The sequence below is a fragment of the Idiotropiscis lumnitzeri genome, chromosome 11 (assembly GCF_059441095.1).
Source record: "Idiotropiscis lumnitzeri isolate Australia: NSW breed Sydney's pygmy pipehorse chromosome 11, RoL_Ilum_1.0, whole genome shotgun sequence".
NCBI lineage: Eukaryota > Metazoa > Chordata > Actinopteri > Syngnathiformes > Syngnathidae > Idiotropiscis > Idiotropiscis lumnitzeri.
Window position 1 is genome coordinate 426,347 of NC_142401.1, and position 13,613 is coordinate 439,959.

General features: G+C 47.1%; 1 protein-coding gene across 2 annotated transcripts in view; it reads left to right on the forward strand.

Moving 5' to 3' along the window:
• The window catches only part of plxna1b (plexin A1b), an 80,065-nt gene extending 70,635 nt beyond the window's left edge, over positions 1-9,430 (forward strand). Inside the window, exons 21-31 of one of the 2 annotated variants that reach the window (XM_088307939.1) lie at positions 471-727; positions 2,049-2,115; positions 2,877-3,023; positions 3,240-3,399; positions 3,567-3,670; positions 3,860-3,968; positions 4,295-4,485; positions 5,492-5,661; positions 6,630-6,842; positions 6,931-7,081; positions 7,371-9,430. In XM_088307939.1, the coding sequence (XP_088164065.1) occupies positions 471-727; positions 2,049-2,115; positions 2,877-3,023; positions 3,240-3,399; positions 3,567-3,670; positions 3,860-3,968; positions 4,295-4,485; positions 5,492-5,661; positions 6,630-6,842; positions 6,931-7,081; positions 7,371-7,466 (1,665 nt within the window). In that variant the 3' untranslated portion in view covers positions 7,467-9,430. The remainder of the gene's footprint in view (positions 1-470; positions 728-2,048; positions 2,116-2,876; positions 3,024-3,239; positions 3,400-3,566; positions 3,671-3,859; positions 3,969-4,294; positions 4,486-5,491; positions 5,662-6,629; positions 6,843-6,930; positions 7,082-7,370) is intronic. The other variant, XM_088307940.1, reaches the window with a different exon arrangement.
• The last annotated feature ends 4,183 nt before the right edge of the window (positions 9,431-13,613 follow it).

The following is a 13,613-nucleotide window of genomic DNA, read 5'->3' on the forward strand; positions in this document are numbered from 1 at the left end:
TTCCATCGTTCGTCACGTGCGCCGCGGCGTGCGCGCATTTGAGTGCTTGGCGATTCCGACGGGAGAGTGGAGCGCCACATCGGATTTTCATTGGTGCGGCCGCAGAAGTGCAGTCGTAGGCTGATCAATTTCTTCTTCCGGCCGACCGAGCTGACATTCTGCTCTTCGGGCGGCTTTGAGAGAGGAAGAGACTCGATGGAGGCGAGGGAGCGATGAAGAAAGAGAAGCCCCCCCCCAAAAAGCTTTGGCTAGAAAAAGTGAAAGGCGATGACGATAAATGACTTTTATGCACGCAGCTCCAACGGAATCAAATTGTCTGATTATTTATTTATTTTTTTTTTGTCCAATGTGTGGAAATCGCTGCAAATCAAGAGATCTCGTTCTTTTTCCACGACTTTATCAATCATCTCTTTTTGCTCCATTTGCGTGCGTTGATTTCTCGTCGCTTGAACGTCGTCGTCGTCGTCCAGGTCCCGGCTAACGTGGAGAAGGCCCTGACGCTGTTCGGTCAGATGCTGACCAAAAAGCATTTCCTGCTGACGTTCATCCGCACGCTGGAAGCGCAGCGGTCCTTCTCGATGCGCGACCGCGGCAACGTGGCCTCGCTCATCATGACGGCGCTGCAGGGCGAGATGGAGTACGCCACCGGCGTCCTCAAGCAGCTCCTCTCCGACCTCATCGACAAGAACCTGGAGAGCAAGAATCACCCCAAGCTCTTACTGCGGAGGTACGTGCCAAGCCGCCGCTTTTGGACCGTTTGACACCTTTTTGGTGGAAAATTCGCCAAGCGGTTCGTCGCAAAGTACGACGGACCGTCCCCGCTTTTTTCGAAGCAGATGTCATGTGTCTCGTCCTCTCTCGCTGTCAGAAAGGATTACGCACCCCTGAGTGCACACATTCCCGCTGGAGTTGGTCTGGAGCGCGCACACACGCGGGCAGCCAGTCGGGGTTACAAGGGATGGGGTGAATGTCAATGCATGGAGAAGAAAGATTCACAAGGGTTTGTGTCAAGGATAGAATAGCGGGTGGGGTGAGGAGTGAAATAAAAGGCAAGAGCGAGTTTGGGCTGAGGGGGGGGGGGCAGCAACCAAGCATGTGTGAGAGATCAACACGTCTGCTTGGAATTGCATGGAGAAAATCATCTTTCACGTCGTTTGCTGACGCTGTTCTGGAGGTGGAATGTTACGTCGCGGTCGCCCTCGTTTCATGTCTGGCGCATTTCGACGGAGCAAAAAACGCTGAACAAAAAGTTGAATCATCTTAAAATGGAGATGCAAATAAAGCTGGATAGTTGAGTCACAATTATTCCAATTATTTTTTTTAAACAATGTCGGGATTTGATGTTTAATAAGAAAAAAGAAAAAACAATTGATGAAATCAATAACTTCCCGCCCATGTGCCTTTGGAAAGCCTTTTTGAATTCCGTCCACGGAGGAATGGTCACAACAAGCTGTCCTTTAACGTTTCAAAAAAAAAAAGGATTTTTTTTCTTCCTTCCCTGGAATGACGGCACTCCTGCTTGTCGCGACCGTCCGTCGTGGCCGCTTCTGGTGTCTTCGCCTTCCTCCTCCTCCAGCTCGCCTTTCTTTCATGAATTTGCCTTCGCTGACAGCCGTGAAGAAGAAAGCGTTCGCCATCCATCAAAAACGTTGCGGAAGCGTGGGAGTTCTCGGTCGCTCTCGTTTCTGCTACAGGCTTTCGCCGGCTGCCTTCCGCGGCCTCAAATGAAATTTCACTGGTGAGCCCTTTGCACCTTTTGCAACGTGCAAAGCAAAATCGCTCGTCAATATTTAAGATGACGCAATGAAGGAATAAATCATTTGACGGCAAGTCGAAATACGCAGTGGGCCGTCAATGAAAACAAAAGGGAGACATTTGCCCCGTCCGTCGTCTGATAATTTTGCACTAATTGGAACGACCACAAGTATTAGTTTGTATCCGCAAAATGTAAAAAAAAAAAAAAAAAGTGTCAAAACTTGGATTTTCACCTCCTCTCATGCTATTTTGATTTTTTTAACTTTTTTTTTTGTGGTCCTCGTCTTCCTCAGGACCGAGTCGGTGGCTGAGAAGATGCTCACCAACTGGTTCACCTTCCTGCTTTACAAGTTCCTGAAGGTAACGCGCACGTTTTGGAGCGATTCCGCTTGCACAGCTGCAACATTTGAGAAGCGAAGGCCGCCGGCTTCCGTCGGCTTCCGTCGGCTTCCGTCGGCTTCCGTCGGCTGCCGTCTCGCTCGCTTTCGTTTGCTCACTGCCCTCCTCGTCCAAATGGGCCGATTGACGAGCTCTGAAGCTGCGCTCACACCCGCTGCCAACACGTTCCGCCACATTCTCTGTGAATTTACCTTTGTGAATATGCCCGTTGTTTGTTTGCACGTTTTGAATTCACATTTTGGAGGCGTCCCTTTTTATTTCTCCCCCTGACTCGGCTCGCTTTCGCGTGTGCGTTGTGTGGTCAAAGATTGCCGCATCGACTCAATGGCTAAATCTTAAACGGGGTCAACAGTGACCCGTTTAAAAGCACAAGCCTTCTCAACAAAACAATTGATGCTGAGCCAAAAAAAAAAAAAGCCAAGTCGAGCGTTGTTGCGACGACGACGACGACGACGATGATGCTCGCCGCGGCGAGAAGTGACGTGCTCCTCGTCAACCTTCTTTTGACTTTTCACTCGCACGTGCTCAAATTTGTCTCTTGGACGGACACGCTTCAAACGTAAACGGGACATTGGATATAAAAAAAAAATCGCGTCTTGTCACTTTTCTTCAACTTGAACAAATTGCGTCAACGTTTCCAAATCCAAATATTTGAGCCTGTGCGTTACTTCTTGTTGTAACGGGGCTGCCCCACCCCCTTTTTTTTTTTTCTTCCGCTGCAGGAGTGTGCCGGCGAGCCGCTCTTCATGCTGTATTGTGCCATGAAGCAGCAAATGGAGAAGGGGCCGATTGATGCCATCACAGGAGAAGCTCGCTACTCCCTCAGCGAGGACAAGCTCATCCGACAGCAGATTGACTACAAAACGTTGGTCAGTTGCAAGGACGCGGGGAAAAAAAGTCTTTTTGTTGAGCGCTTAGTTTTTTTGGGGCGCTTCAACTCAACTTGAAGTCGATCTTGACTTCTTCCCTCTTCGGTATTTCTGTGCTTGGGAAGTCGAATCTGCGTGTCTGCAGGCCGAACGTTGCATGCACTTCCTTTCCTTTTCTTTTTTTTTTTTGAAATTGTGGGACTCCTCCGTGCACAGACGCTGCACTGCGTGAACCCGGAGAACGAGAACGCCGCCGAGGTGACCGTCAAGAGTCTAAACTGTGACACGGTGACGCAAGTGAAGGAGAAGCTCCTGGATGCCGTGTACAAAGGCACGCCCTACTCTCAAAGACCAAAAGCCTCCGATATGGACTTGGGTAAGACGGCGACGGCTTGAGCCAGAAAATTCACTGGTTTAAAAACAAATAAATCAAGAAATGTTTTTTTTCCCCCCCCGGTTGCATTCATGTCCAACAATTATGGACAAAAATAATGACACGTTGATGTTTTGTTGGTTATTTTTTTTTGTTTGTTTGTGCATCAGAATGGCGGCAAGGCAGGATGGCTCGCATGATCCTTCAGGATGAAGATGTCACCACAAAGATCGACAACGACTGGAAGAGACTCAACACGCTGGCTCACTATCAGGTACGCTGACGCTCCCAAAAAAAAAAAAAAATCAAATTGCCATCTGGAAGTCTCCACCGCCGAATACTTTTTGTTTGCTTCCTAAAGTTGCCGTTTTAAACTTCATTTTCTCTTGACTTGTTTTGTTTGATGAAGATTTGAGAAAGGTGCCACCAAATGTTTGAGGGCCTTCTTGATTTGTTGTTTCAGGTGACAGACGGCTCGGTGATTGCGCTCGTACCCAAGCAGAACTCCGCCTACAACATCTCCAACTCGTCCACCTTCACCAAATCTCTCAGCCGATACGGTACGAGAGAAGGTGTGTTTGTGTTTGTGGTTTTTGTTTTGTTTTGTTTTTTGTCCGCAAGTGAGTGCTCATTTCTTCCGGTAAACGCAAACTAGCCACGTCGCCTTCATTCTCCCCAACTTTGCAAATCCACTCCCGCGATGTCCGAGTGGGCGCGTGCATTTTCGCTGAGTGCATGAGTTTAAAAAGCCATTCTTGCGTTCGGGCAGCTGCGCGTGGAACTTTTCCATTTCTTCTTCATATCCACGGAGCTTTTGTTAGCGTGAGAGATCCACCAACGCAAATGCTAACATGCTAACATGCTAACATGCTAAGATGGCCGTCGCACGTCCTTGCAGAGAGCATGCTGAGAACAGCGAGCAGCCCGGACAGTTTGCGCTCCCGAACTCCGATGATCACGCCCGACTTGGAGAGCGGCACCAAACTGTGGCACCTGGTCAAGAACCACGACCACTCGGACCAGCGGGAGGGCGACCGAGGCAGCAAGATGGTCTCGGAGATTTACTTGACTCGACTGCTGGCCACCAAGGTGAGACGACGACCGGCTCAAAGATGACTTCCTCGGCGTGACCTTTGTTTCGCGTTGCTCTCGGAGCTCATTAACATTGGAAGAGAAAAAAAAAAAAGAAAAAAGCGTGTGTGTCTTAATTAGTATGCTGACCTTTGACGATTGAGTTGTTTGTCTCCGGCGGTGGCCTCGGGGCTTAAAGGCCCAAGCCGCCTTTACCCGGCCGTCATTCCGCTCCAAATTCCTCCCGACTCCATTTTGGGCGCGCTCACGTTTTTAATTGTCAGCTTGCGGAGCAAAACTTTCCGACATCCGCGCGCGTTTCATCCCGGGATGGTTGAGCCCACAATTTGACGGGCAGCTCGTCACTTTTAAATGTTTGCTGCGAGTTGAGCGGGAATCAGGCAAGTTCCTTCCACAAAGTCAAACGTTCCATATTATTGTGTCAATTTCTTGGGACCTCACATGACTTTTGCCTTCGAGCCAAAATAATTCATTTCAAAAGATGCAACGTTCCCGACATCCATTTTGGGTGTTTTAACGTCAAACGTTGCAACTCAAATGGAACCTTTCTTTTTTGATGTTAAATTTCATCCGCGTAATTGAAATCATTTAATTCCGCGACGTCGTTGCCAAAGTTGCACGACTTCCGTTTGGATAAAAGCGGCACGTGAGCGCAGACGCGTCGCCGCCGCCGCCTGCCAACGGCGTTGCGCTCGGCCTTCCTCAGCTGACATTGCTCCACTGAGCGGACGTGCGTCGCCTCAATCGCGAAATCGTTGACGATTGAAATAAAAAAGAAATATGGTGAGGCCGAACTCTCGTCGGGAGCCACCTGAATGACTAAAAAGTCGACTGAGCACTCGTCACGTCACCGCCTTGGAAAGTAAAAGCAAAGCGCGCTCAAGCAGCCACCCGTGACGTGGAATTATCGATTGCGACTGGACTTTGCCTTCCGTTGACCGGAAACGTGAAAGTCGTCCGTCGCTCATTTCTCAGTCATCTGAATCCAAATCTTCCCGCTCAGGGCACGCTGCAAAAGTTTGTGGACGACCTTTTTGAGACCATCTTCAGCACGGCCCACCGAGGCAGCGCCTTGCCGCTCGCCATCAAGTACATGTTTGACTTCCTGGACGAGCAGGCCGACAAACACTCCATCTCGGACTCGGACGTGCGGCACACTTGGAAGAGCAACTGGTGAGTTTCGTTGCAAACGGGAGATTGCGCAACGAGCGATGGTCGCGCTGATCTGTTAATATCATCGTGATGATTTTCCAAATTGCTTTGTGAGCATCTTCTAAGCGCTTTCCACCTCACCTTTTTAATCCACGTCAACGTTTGCAGATCAAAATCAAATTCAATGGATGGAAAACAGTCGTCTGAAAACGTTTCAAGTCGTTTTGTGTCGCAATTGGCCACACTTTGCACTTCCAGCGGGCAAACGTGTGGCGGCCATGTTGGCAGGGGCAACTTTGCCATCATAAGCAGAGCGTGTGCAAACGTGTGGCGGCCATGTTGGCAGGGGCAACTTTGCCATCATAAGCAGAGCGTGTGCAAACGTGTGGCGGCCATGTTGGCGGGGGCAACTTTGCCATCATAAGCAGAGCGTGTGCAAACGTGTGGCGGCCATGTTGGCAGGGGCAACTTTGCCATCATAAGCAGAGCGTGTGCAAACGTGTGGCGGCCATGTTGGCAGGGGCAACTTTGCCATCATAAGCAGAGCGTGTGCAAACGTGTGGCTGCCATGTTGGCGGGGGCAACAAAGGTGATAGAAAGTGGCGACATCAGCCTCAAATTACCTTATCTCCTCGAACGATTCACATTCCGGGATGTTTTTTTTACTCCGGCGCTAAATTGGATGAACTACTTCAAAACATTTTCAAACTGTTTTTGAAACTTTTTTTTTTTACATTAATTGTACTGTGCTGACGTAAAAAACAAAATAATAATTTTGTCCTGCCTGGGATGTTTTAAGTAATTTGACGTGACGAGCACTTTGACCTCCTTATTCCTTAAATTGAGTTTCCGCTGTAAAGCGCTTCACGAGCTTGCTTGGTCACGTCAAGTTCCTAAAAATGATCCCAAAAGCTCCCGCCTCGTGTGGCGTTCCTTGTTGGCATCTTTAGCGAATGAAATCTTTGTTTTGATGCCTTTTTTGCCGGCAGCCTCCCGCTGCGCTTTTGGGTGAACGTGATCAAGAACCCGCAGTTTGTGTTCGACATCCACAAGAACAGCATCACCGACGCTTGTTTGTCGGTGGTGGCCCAGACCTTCATGGACTCGTGTTCAACGTCCGAGCATAAATTAGGCAAAGACTCGCCGTCCAACAAGTTGCTTTACGCGAAAGACATCCCCAACTACAAGAACTGGGTGGAGAGGTGCGCCGCCGCCGCCGCCGCCGCCGCCGCCGACTGAGAGGCTCTCGTTGACACCTGATCCGAATGCTTTTGATTTGCGTTCCTTCAGGTACTACTCGGACATCTCGCGGATGTCGGCCATCAGCGACCAGGACATGAGCGCCTACCTGGCCGAGCAGTCCCGACTGCACGCCAACCAGTTCAACAGCATGTCGGCCCTGCACGAGATTTACTCGTACATCGTCAAGTACAAGGACGAGGTGAGCGCTGACGTCGACTTGCGACAATACGTGGCCTTATTTTGCCAATATTCGTTCGTTGAAGGAATAGCGCTCGTTCGCATTTCAATGGGATTTTCCATGGACGTTAGCATTAGCGCTGACGATGTTTTGACAACAAAGCGTATTTTTATATATGCGGAGTGTGAAACTCCCCCAAAAATCGGAGCGGTGAAGGGCAAATTGTTGGTTGTTTGAACGAACGTGCGGCGCCATGTTGCAAATGCGCCCGAGTCCGACCTCAAGCCGCTCGCCTCCTTTCTGTCTTCAGATCTTGTCAGCGCTGGAGCGAGACGAGCAGGCGAGGAGGCAGCGGCTGCGGAGCAAGTTGGAGCAGGTCATCGACACGATGGCGCTGACGAGCTGAGGATCATCCGCCGCCGTCCGTCTGGCAACAAACGCAAACTGCAAAAGCATCCGGGCGGTATCCTGCAAAGCGGAAGTGAGGGCAGAAGTGGGCGTGTCTGTGTTTGCCTTGGAGTCTTGGTGTATGTGTGACATTTTCACACGCTGCGTTTGCGGACACGCTTGCCCGTGAGAACTTTCGGTTCCTGCGGACGTCGTCTGAAAGAACGCCGAGCGGGGCCGCTCGTGCACAACGGAGACAAGTTTTGTGGCTCACGTGTCCGGATGTTGGCAACCCCCCCCCCCCCAAAATTGTTTTGTATAAATGCAATCAACCGCTCACTCTCGGATCTCTCGCCACTTGTATTACTGCTGAATTTGCACAATTTACAGAAACGCTACAAAGGAAGAATATAAAGATGTTATACAGAAATCCAGCTACGTTTTTAAAGTTTTTTCCCATTTTTGGGTTCTAATCGAGAGACAAAGTCCAACAATACATTTTGATTGTTGAAAAATGCTACAAAACAACAAAAAAAGAAAAGTCGTACTGTGCCATGTTTCCTTTGAATGTTGTTTAGTGCAAAGACATTTTGTTGGATGGAATGTGCTAGCGTATGATTTTGAAATATGAACATGCCTTGTGACTGAAATGAAACGTTGGAAAGCGCCAGAAGACAAAAAGACAGCAGCAATTTATAGTTTTGGGCTCACGCTGCTGCGTCCGCTTTTGGTGGCCAGCGCCAAATGCGTTGCCTCCTCCGTTCCGCGCCAACAAGTACGTTTAGCGACGTCGCCGTGAGGTCAGGGGGCGCCCGGTGAGGTCAGGGGGCGCCCCCGCCGTCGTGTCGCCTGAAGCCACATTTTTCGTTGCTGTGCTGCGTTGGTGTTTGTCTGAAGGAGGCGATGGCGTGACGCTCAGAAGCTGCGGTTTTTCTTTGTCGAGCCTTTCGCCTCGTTTAAGAAAACTCAAGTCCGCTTCTTTTTGACTTGCTGTCGAGAAATCCTTTTTGTTTTTTCGGCTTTCCCAAAACCAAACTGTGGTCTGTATGAGCTTTTCATTTGTAAATTGTAGACTTTCTCACGTGTTCATTTTTGTCTTCAGGTTGTTTTTGTCAATTGTACATTTGAAGGTACGCTGAAGACAAAACAAGAGAAAGTTTTTTTTCAGTTTGCCTGAAAGTCAAAAGTTCTTGATGGGACCTCGGCGGGGGTCCGAATGACGAGCATCTCGTGTCTTTGTGACGGAAATGTGACTTTGCTGCTTTCGACTCGTCGTTATTTTTTCCCGCCCGTCACAAATGCTGCGGCTCTCCCGTTTGCTTTTCGATGAAAACAAAACAAAGGTTGCTTTGTTTACGTGAGTGAGACGCGCGGCAACGTCAACTGGAAACATTTTCCCACTCCATCGTTTACTTGCCACACGCACAGACTTTGGGAATTGTGAATTTCCCGTGCGTCGTCGGTGTGAAAGGCGAGTACGGATCGACCCAGTGTAGCGCGCAGACGATCGCTCGCAGAAGCGCACCAGACCAAAAGAGGCGTCGTGACCGACATTCTGGACTCATTCTCTCTCAGGTTGTGATTTTCTTCTTCTTGACGCTTTTTGTGGTTGTTCAAGTGACGGCGGCGCCGCTCATGTTTGCACTGCTGGGGCTGATGGTGGGCGTGTTCAAAGTGCGTTCCAAAGCACGTCCACAACGTCAAGCTTTTGGGAAAAAGTCCCCTCAACTGCCTCTTTGATTTCCCGTTTTTGGTTTTTTTTTCAAGTCTTCTAACTGAGCTGCAAACCAAGCAAAACATCCGGAAAAAAACAACAAAAAAAACCCCAACATTTTTAGTGTCTCAGACTTGAAGCAACTGTCACACAAGTTTGCAGGTGAACATTCAATGTGTAAATATTGTGTTATTTCCTACTTTGCAGATTTACTACTTGTAAATAAACACGCATCAAGGAGAGATTAAAATTTTTTTGCTAAATGAAAATGTCTCGACGTGGATGACTGCACTGCACCGTCGAGGGTTCGTTTGTTTCCTTTTTGTTCACCGTGTCGATCTGCTTTAGTTTTGTTTTGTTTTTGAGCTTCGCTTTCTTAACTTGGACCCTTGTTGTGATTATTAAGAAGTTCTTAATGGGAAGCGGGGCTCACAAGCCGTTAGCTTGCTACGTGTCTGCACCGACCTTTTTAGGGCGCGTCCCGCTTCTCTTTTTTGGCAAGGATCCGGTTCAGCCGCAAGCTACGTTCTGTACAAAATGGCTTGGATATACTTCAACACTTGACATTCATTTCATTTTTTTATTCCATCTTGGATTTAAAAAGTGTGAGAAATTCTGAGGCGTATGATCTCAAGTTTTGGACTTCATATTTTGGGGACAATAAGTTGCACTTTTTTTCCAAAGTTTGTCTGGTCCTCCAACTTGTACTCCGTTCTGGTTATATTTTTATATAGATGTTCCTTTTTTTTCCCCCACAGCCATTTGTAGGCCTTTTAGCGTATGAGGTCGCCGCTCGTGCATTGATGAACCTTCTCACGTGCATTCATTTCATCTCCTTAAGGGCTGCTCACGTCTGGCATCAACGGAACCAGAACACACCTAGTTGTCAGCTCAATGAAGACCAGCTGCTCCAGAATGATTTCTTGATGATTGTCCCAAACCTCATCACACATTTTTATTTATTATATGAAATAAACATGAAATTGTTGCGGTTGACGTCAATGAGAATTGAGCCTCTTGGTTAATTAGCAACTTTTGTTATTGTGAAACGTGACGCTGCTCCAGAGGCATTTTTGACGCCTAATCGCGTTAAAGCACATGTAAGGGGCTAAACATGCAAAAGTTTTCTTTCTTAACGACAAAATAGACAAAGGGCGGAGATCTGATAAGAGCAATTTAATGAGCTGATTTTGCACGCTTGTGTTTTGCTGCTCTTGTTTTTCTGTTTTCTTTAGGGGAGGTTTTAATAACTGAAAATGATTGAATATTTCCCAGAGAAGCAAAGTTTCTCAACTTGTTTAGCAAGTGAAATCGAAAGAGCTGTGCACCATTCCCAACACGAGCTTGTCGCTTTGGTTTGGTCAGGCGAAGTGGAGCTTTTCAGTATTCATCAGCGTCAAAGACGAAATTCACATTTCATGGACGATCGTTTTTGACCGCTTTGTGAATTTCTCCACAGGTAGAAAAATATCAGCCTCGTGCTCCGTTGACCTTTTGCTTCCTGATGTGACGTTAGCGCACGTGACTTGAGACCTTCCAGATGATTCTGATTCCGCTTGCGACGCAACGCGACCGGAACCTCAGACGTTGAACGCAGTCGGTTCTGAGAACCGTTGATTGTTTAACAGCGATGGACATTTTGTCCCTGAGACGCAACAGTTTGGTCATCCATCCCGGAGGACGGATTAAGCGTCCAAACTGAGCTGGCTTCGGATCCGACATCCGCAACATCCATGAAAAAAAAAAAAAGCAGGACAGAAAATGAATGGATGGATTTCATTTGGATTTGCTTTTTTATTTCTAATTTATTTAACTTTATAACTTGTGATCCTTTGCAACTTTAGCAGCAACTTTTCAGACAAACTTTTTTTTCAAAAAGCAACAAATTGAGCAAGTGACCAAATTAGTGTGGAAATGTTGAGCTACTCTTGAAAGATGACTCAAATGCTATTCTCCTTCAAAATGTTTTTTTGTCTTTCAACATTACACATTTTTTCACAATAATTGGCTCAGTCAAAATTGTAAGATTTTTGAGCTGTATATCATTTCAAATCTGTAAAAAAAAACAAAAACAAAACCTACGCAAAACATAAGACACAATGGAAGCGGAACAAAGACGTCTTCCATCTCGTGGTGATTGTTGATATTACAGTCGACTCCTGCGTATTTGCACTTTGGCATTTGTGGATTCGCATGTTTTTTTTTCTTCCTCAATATTTTTCAAGATGCAGAGCAGCCTACGCAAACGTGGCCCAACGTAGCAACGCGGCGGCTGGAAGCTAATTCGTGTTAGCTTCCACTTCCTTTGCTATATTTCACGGTCGCACTCGGGAGCTCCCCTCGCCGTAATGGGTCTCGTCTCCCGGGATCTTGCCGAGTCTGTCCAATTAGCGCCGCCGCCGCCCCCTCACGACGTCCGCGCGCTAACACCGACGCTATCGACGGTTGCATGCGTGCACGCGAGGGCGAGGTCAGCCGCGTGCAACTCCCACGCCACACATTGTCAGTCAATTTGATGAGGAGTCAAGCAGACTCTTTACAATTGTTGCGAAGAGCTTACGATGGCCGCTGTGGCTTGCGCGCGTGTGTGGAACAGAACAGGGAGTGTGTCCTCACACACGCACACGCACACGCACGCACACGCATATTGGCCGACTTTGATGTCCCATTTTGAATTTCTGTTTTTCAAATCCACTGACGCTATGTTGAAAGGTTTCGCTTTCCCTCCGAGAGAAAAAGAAATCAGTTGAGGTCGATTAAGCGACGAGGAGCCACAAGAAATAGAAAACATATTTGGGCTTGTTTTTACCCGGAAATATTTCCCAATCAACATTTCGAAGAAGAAGATCAAATTGAATTGCATGTTCGTGTAAGATAACACTAGAAAATGGAAATGAGTTCATTTTTTTGTTTGATTGATTTATTTTAAATGCCAAATCAAACAATTATGACTCATCAAGGCTGGTTCAGTCATAAAACGCCAGACGTTTCCTCAACTAAACAAGCCGTGAAACATTTTGCCAAGCGTTGACCTCTTCTGTCTTCATCTTGTGTGTGATGCGCGTTTCCGTCACTTTTGTTGTCGCCAACACAGCAGCTTGTGATCAAGTGCATTGTGGGATTGAGATAAGGCAAAGCAACACACACGAGGAGCCGTAATTAGTTCAATTAATTAACCGCAGGATGGAGGCTGCACGTGGGTGTGTTTGTGTGTGTGTCGGCGTCGTGTTAAAAGAGAATGAGACAAGAATGGCAACGACTGCTTGGTTGTATCATAGTGTGTGCGTGTGTGCGCGTGCGCGCGTGTGTGTGTGTCGTTGTCATGACTTGTTGAGTGTCCCATGCTGATGATGTCATCATGATGGACTCACAGCAAGAGGCGGAATGAGCTCTCACCTCATGACGTCTTCGAGTTCACTGTGTCGATACTCAGTTGACATTTGCGACACACTGCGTCCAGTGCTGACATCAAAAAAATTCTTTTAATAAGTCACACACACGCACACACATTGTTGTTGCAGTACAACCAGATTTCAGACCACTAAAATGATTTGATCCGATCTGCAAGGCATCCAGCAGGATTTTTTTCTTTTTGGTGTATTTTTAATTACACTGGTCAGCATTTTTTAAATTTTTTTATTAAATCAGAGATGCAACAAAAGTTTTCAAGATCAATTTTTGCACTGATTCTAAATTCGCCCTCATCTTTTGTCTAGCATATTAGGTTTTCATAATAATATCAATCATAATAATCATGTATAGCAATATATTTAGTAATATTTATGAATCAAGAGTTAAGTTCAGCAACAGGTTTCTTTTATTGGGCAAGATAATGTCACGTTCTTTTGCCTTTTATTTTGAAATGCCTCATCAGATTTGAATGAAAGTACTTGGCCTCGTGTGCTCCAGCACTGCTCTGGTTGTGGGATAACGAAAACGGAATTTTTTATGATTTTTTAAAATAATTTTATGAAAATTATTTCTCACGGAAAAGAGTTTATTAGCTTTTATTTTGAAGGTGGCCGCCAACAGCACGCGCTTTCGGCGTATTACCGTAATGCATCGTGATGCACAGTATTAAAAATAAGAGTGGCGGCGAGCTGGCTTGATTTTGTTTTGGCGTGTGGAGGCTGGCCTGACTCCTTTTTGATTTATTTTTTCCCCATTTCTGACTTTATGACAGACCTGCTCATCTCTTGGATTTCGGTTGTGCTGCAAACGTCTTCCAGAGGTTTCAGAGCGAGTGTAGCAGGAGGAATTGCAAAAGAATTGAGATGAAAACGAGGAGGGGGAGGAAGCCAAAGGTGCGGCGCAGATGAGCACAAAGGTGCCTTCCATGTCACGTTGCCATGGTAACTCACTTGTCAGACATCCATTTAGCATGAGATTGCCGGAAGAGTGTCGGCAGTGACAGCAACAAGTCTTTTAGCACCTTTTCACTTTGCAGTCTTT